Source organism: Rhinichthys klamathensis, unplaced genomic scaffold (assembly GCF_029890125.1).
Source record: "Rhinichthys klamathensis goyatoka isolate OS25496 unplaced genomic scaffold, OSU_Roscu_1.1 h1tg000240l_1, whole genome shotgun sequence".
Lineage (NCBI taxonomy): Eukaryota > Metazoa > Chordata > Actinopteri > Cypriniformes > Leuciscidae > Rhinichthys > Rhinichthys klamathensis.
Genome location: NW_026606762.1, coordinates 2,270,759 through 2,276,758, shown reverse-complemented (window position 1 = coordinate 2,276,758; position 6,000 = coordinate 2,270,759). Strand labels below are relative to the sequence as shown.

Here is a 6,000-nt window from a genome sequence, read left to right as displayed (position 1 = left end):
TTTACCGTTCGTAACTTCGCATCACTGTGTCTACAAGTGCCGAGGAAGATCCGGAGCTAGACTTCAGATATGGCAATAAGCGTTTCATCTCCGACCAATCACAACAGACTGGGCCCTCTGACCAATCAGAGCAGAGTAGACTCTCGGAAAGGCGGGGTTTAGAGAGAATCTTCAAACAAACCGTTTTCAGACCCGGTGGGAAATGAAGTGATGCTGCAATGTATATTATGAGAAAATGAAAGTGCTTTTTGACCTTAGATGCATGTAAACCTATAGGAGACTCCAAAAACAAACCTTTAAAATAGCATGATAGGGACACTTTAATCCATGACATAACATGCAAGGTAGTGAATGAGTTTTCTTGTTGGGTTATGAATGGGAAAACGACCCCCCAAAAAAATTCTGTGTGCTTTCCGAGTAAATATTTTTGAATGGCTGGAAACAGGGGAAGGGTTGTTGTGACTGCACTGAAGGTATTTGAATTCCCTTTTAGGTACACACAAACACTCAACGTCCAGCCAATAGCGTGAGAGTGTGGAAGGGAGAAAACGGTAAGACTTGTCCATATTTCTCGCAGTGATTTTAAACAGCTCGTCCATGACCATGGCACGACCTGGGCTTCTGCTTCTGGTGATCTGCTTCAGCGTTCTCCACGACGGGTGTGGACGTCCCTCTCGCGCCGAGAAAGCAGTTCCAGCTCAACAGAGAGGTAACTACTATAGGACATATATGTTTATCCTCATTGTAGAAAACAGTAACTGCAGTCAGCAACTTCATCTAACCTGTGTTCTGTCGTTCTTCTGTTGAGATACAGCTTCAGAAGATGATGACATGAGGACACAGATTGACAAGCTGTGGCTGGAAATCAACTCTCTGAAAGAGATGCAGGCACTGCAAACAGGTTAACAGTAATACACGCAAAATTTCATTTAAAAAGCTCTCCATGCTTATTGTTTCACACCGCAAGCATCAGCAAAGCATATTCTCACGCCGCCCATGTTAATAAACGAGAGATATGACATCAGAAGTGTCTCTACTCTTGTTGATACACTTTACTTTAGTCCACTTTAGACGTTCTACCAAGTAAGGAATAATTGATAATTGAAACAAGTCGTCATTTATTACGCGTAAACTACGGTTACCACGCCTCAAGACATTGTATTTCAAGACATTTGTCAGGTTTTTGTCCTTTAAAAAGCTCTTGTGTGTATAGGACTCATCTCATTCCATGCCTCCGTTGCTACTCTCAAGTTCAACTAATTGCATTTGTTTAAACTAAAATACATTTTCATGTCATTTTAAATAGCAATAATGTCCGAAAAAAATTACATTTAAAGGAATAGTTCATTTAAAAATGAGAATTCTGTCATCATTTACTCACCCTCAAGTTGTTTCAATCCTCTATGAATTTCTTTCTTTTGCTGAACACAAAGAAAGATATTTTGAAGAATGTCGGTAACCAGATAGTTGGACCCCATTGACTTCCATAGTAGGGAAAAAATACTATGGAAGTCAATGGGGTCCATCAACTGTCTGGTTACCGACATTCTTCAAAATATCTTCTTTTGTGTTCAGCAGAATGAATAAATGTGTACAGGTGTGAAACAACTTGAGGGTGAGTAAATGATGACAGAATTTACATTTTTAAGTGAACTATTCCATTTATACTCTTTTAAAGTAGCTATATTATTACTCTTTAGTCTTTTTAAAAAGTGTATTTAAGGTTTGACTGTAAATGATGGAGGGAAACTATCCAGTGATGTAAAATGATGTAGATTTTCTGTCACTGCAGTTTACCTGATGAGGACAGCAACATGTCTTTCAGGGAGAAATCTGGGATTGGGATTCATCCAGACCCTTAAAAACATGTACCGTGGTAACCCTAGTTCTCACCATGGTCACTACACTCTAAAAAATGCTGGGTTGTTTCAACCCAAATTAGGGTCAAATATGGACAAACCCAAATGTTGGGTTAAAAATGTAATTTAAAATTTTAACCCAACTTCAACTTTCACTTTCAACTGTACATTTTTTAATTAAATTTTTAACCCAACATTTGGGTTTGTCCATATTTGACCCAACTTTGGGTTGAAACAACCCATCATTTTTTAGAGTGTACAGTTATTACTGTGAAGCTGGAACGTATTCATATTGTAACAGTGTGCTTTCAGAGCATCTTTACATTTCTTTCTTTTTTATATTTAAGACAGCGGTGATGACTATGAAGATACTACAGATTTATAGTTGTAATAATAGTGGTAATAATACCTATTTTGGTGGAAACTCAGGTTGATCTTTAAATGAAGCTGACTGAACATTTCATAACTTGGTGTAGACAATTATTTTACATATTATATGCCATTCAAAAGATTAGAGTAAAAACGTTTTTTTTCATCCAGCAAGGACACATTTAATCAAAAGTGTTACAAAAGATTATATTTCAAATAAATGAACTTTCAATTCACCAAAGAATCCTGAAAAAAATGTGTCATGGTCTCCACAGAAATATTAAGCTGTTTTCAAGATTGATAATAATAATCAGAAATGTTCCTTTAGCAGCAAACTCAACATATTAGAATGATTTCTGAAGGATCACGTGACACTGAAGACTGGGGTAATGATGCTGAAAATCAGAGAAATAAATTACATTTCAAAATTATTACAATATTACTGTTTTTACTGTATTTTTGATTGAATAAAGGAAGCCTTCAAGAGACGTCTTTCAAAAACATTTAAAAAAAATCTTACCAACCCCAAACTTTCGGACGATAGTCTACATATTTATAATAGATTTATTTATGAGATATAGGCCAAATGTGTTTCTTAATGAATGTTATGAGAGACTAAAATGGTGTTTGACAGATGTGTATATAAAAACTGTCAAAAGAATGAACAATGTAAGGGCTTGCTAGTGCTTTGTCTTTGGCAAGTTTTTTAGTAGTTAGTAGTTATGTTTATTAGTAGTTAACTCTCCGTTTTTTAAAGGACCTTTAGCAATAATGATGGGAATAATGGTGATTTCCTGGTAACACTTTACATTAAGATCAATTAACATTACTTAATGCATTAACTAACATGAACTAACAATGAGCAATACATTTGTTACAGTATTAATCTTTGTTAATGTTAGTTAATAAAAATACAGCTGTTCATTGTTTGTTCATGTTAGTTCACAGTGCATTAACTAATGTTAACAAATACAACCTTCAATTTTAAAAACATATGAGTAAATATTCAAATTATTATTAATAAATGCTGAAAAAGTATTGTTCATTCTTAGTTCATGTTAACTAATGAACCTTATTGTAAAGTGTTACCGATTTTCTAATAATAACAGTAAAAGTGCTTCATAAATAATGATGGAAATATGCACATGGTAAAGCAAACTCAAACTCAAAGTTTACATGAGTGAATGTTTTGTCTACTTTTCAGTTTGCCTGCGTGGCGTTAAGGCCCACAGGAAGTGTTACCTGGTTTCTGAGCAGGTCAAGCACTATCATGAGGCCAACGAGGACTGCATCGCTCAGGGAGGAACCCTGGCCATTCCTCGAGACATGAGCGAAAACGACCAGCTCAGAGACTACGCCAAGCGCAGCTCGCCTGGATCCAAAGATTTCTGGATTGGCATCACAGACATAGTGAAGGAAGGCCAGTATGTGGACGTGAACAGCCTGCCCGTCTCCTTCTTCCACTGGGACCGATCCAAGAGAGAGCCCAGCGGGGGGAAGAGAGAGAGCTGTGTTACTCTCTCGCTGGCGGCTCAGGGGAAGTGGCACGACGAGGTCTGTCGCAGCCAGAAGAAATACATCTGTGAATACCTGATTCCATGATGTGCGTCTCACGTGCCTTAACGATGGTTGTTAAAGATATAGACAGCCTGTCATTTAAGATGCTCATTAAAAACGAAACAGTCAATGGTAATATGATGTGCCCTCTTTATTCACTGTAAATGGGGAGAACTAAACACTTAATGTGGTTGACAGTGATTGATTTTCGAGGCAGCAAAACATGTTTCCATATCAAACATTTTAACCTGATTTAGGTTGAAAATAATTTACAATATGCCTAAGAGAGGGGACATTCCAACAATGCAAAACATAACGAATTCAGATTAATGTTATAGGAAAATAAAATTCAGTAAAAATTAAAATAATAAAAACAGATTAACATTAGAGGATTTAACTTGTTTAGGAAAATCTAAATGCCAATATAAGTCTTTAACAGTATTTTCAATATATATATATAAAGATACCATATATTTTCTATAAGTATGTATTATATTGAAAATATCTGGTATTTGTTCTATTGAAGTTCAGCTATGAAATGTAAAAAAAATGAAACCTGAAAAAATAGCTATATATTATATAGGTTTAATATGAACCAAAAACATTACTTTTCATTACAGAAAAATAAATGTTAAATTAATTTGAAAAAATATATAAAAAAACTTTATTTTATTTCAGCTAGTTGCCAAAGCAACATTTTAAATTCTTGAAGTATTAAAATAATTAAACCTAAATAAACTGAAATAAAAAATAAATAATAAAAACTATAGATATATGTAAAAAAATATATATACAAACTAAAATTAATAATAAAATTTTACAAAACTATAATAGTAGGCCACTGCTAATAACACTGCTATTTATAGCTCTCCAGAAAACTTAAGAAATTTGAATTTGATCTATTTTGATCTTCAAGAGAGAAAAGCTTTTGCAGAAATTCATCCTAATGAACACAAGAGACAGTTGTCTGAAGAAAGTTGTGAAAGACGTGTGTACACTTTTTGAAAGTAGCCTAGGCTATAATAGAAAATGATAAACTTTTAACAGGCCTAAATAACGACTAGCTTGAGATTGCAAAATACAATTTATTAGCACTTATTTAATATTATTTCTAATAAAATGTTCCAATACTTATTTTGTGTGTGTGAATTCTGTCCTCCAGTCCAAACTAAAATACCAATGTTGGGAAAGAAGTAAACACAATAAACCACACTGGCATATTGAAGGCAAAGGTCAGTTTATATAACGAAAGCAGACTTTAATCGAAAGGTTAAAGTGTGGGCAAGCTTTGTATTTCATAAATATAAGGCATGGTCTCATTTTAGATCCCAATAATTTGATATTTCCTAACTTCCACTTCACACTTTCAGCTGTTTGATATTGTAGAACACAGAGTCACAGACAAACAGAGAGAGTGTCGGAAGTGACGCAGATTGATGTGAAGTCTCGCGAAAGTGCGTGGCGGCCATTTTTCCTCCATTGATTGCTGTTTTTGCTTACAGTCCAAGCAGTAAGAAAGTAACACCGATTAAGCTGGATTACGAGCCATTTAGCCTAAAAGTTGTTTATTCGATATCGACTAGTTTTGCCTAGCACGCTCAGAATGGAGTCCCGAAGCGACTCGCAGAGCTCCTGTTGACAGCGGACCGCGGCTGGAGGATCAGATGGAAATGGTGCCCAGCGAAGAAAAGCAGCTTGTGCCCAAAGAGGTGAGAGATGATCCACCTCAAAATACAACAGAGAAATCTACATAAACCGCACTATGAGCCAGAGATTCGCGTTTAAATGAAGGCAGGGAGAGACAGGAAAGTGCGTGTCAGGATCAGTTCAGCTGCTAGCAGGAGAGTGTTAGCAGCAGCTCAGCTAACTATCAGTCAACAAGTCCTTCCAACACATTAAATACGTTATAACTACTTGAGTCCGGTGATTCATGTGATTGATAGGCCAGATAACCTGTTGTCATGTGTGCTGTACGACTGTTTACTCTGTACACAGCCTGTAAAGTATCCCGCTGGAGTGAGTTTCAGAGGTGCTAAGTGTGCGCCATAGTTTATGTTAGCCGCTCAGATTAGACTGGGTGATTTAATCCACATCACTTTATTTATGCACATGTTTCAGATTGATTAAGGTGACGTTCACTGCTAAAACAATGTGTAATATCAACACCCGTCAATCAGATTTACCTGTCCAATAAAACCTATTCTGATCAATTCGG

The 6,000-nt window shown here is 35.9% G+C and overlaps 2 protein-coding genes across 2 annotated transcripts in view; both read left to right on the top strand.

Moving 5' to 3' along the window:
• The first annotated feature begins 300 nt into the window (after positions 1–300).
• clec3a (C-type lectin domain family 3, member A) lies at positions 301–3,915 on the top strand. The gene is made up of 3 exons (XM_056265747.1): positions 301–709; positions 815–901; positions 3,433–3,915. Exons 1-3 carry the CDS (start codon positions 598–600, stop codon positions 3,828–3,830), a joined length of 597 nt encoding a protein of 198 aa, XP_056121722.1. The 5' UTR covers positions 301–597; the 3' UTR covers positions 3,831–3,915.
• Positions 3,916–5,222: 1,307 nt separating this feature from the next.
• Positions 5,223–6,000, top strand: part of usp47 (ubiquitin specific peptidase 47) — a 35,902-nt gene continuing 35,124 nt past the window's right edge. Inside the window, exon 1 of the mRNA XM_056265722.1 lies at positions 5,223–5,494. Within this exon, the coding sequence (XP_056121697.1) occupies positions 5,450–5,494 (45 nt within the window). The 5' untranslated portion in view covers positions 5,223–5,449. The remainder of the gene's footprint in view (positions 5,495–6,000) is intronic.

Coding starts and splice junctions, on each gene's coding strand:
- clec3a (XM_056265747.1), top strand. CDS start 598: ATGACCATGGCACGACCTGGGCTTCTGCTTCTGGTGATCTGCTTCAGC. Junction 710..814: donor AGTTCCAGCTCAACAGAGAG/GTAACTACTATA, acceptor GTTGAGATACAG/CTTCAGAAGATGATGACATG. Junction 902..3,432: donor GATGCAGGCACTGCAAACAG/GTTAACAGTAAT, acceptor TCTACTTTTCAG/TTTGCCTGCGTGGCGTTAAG.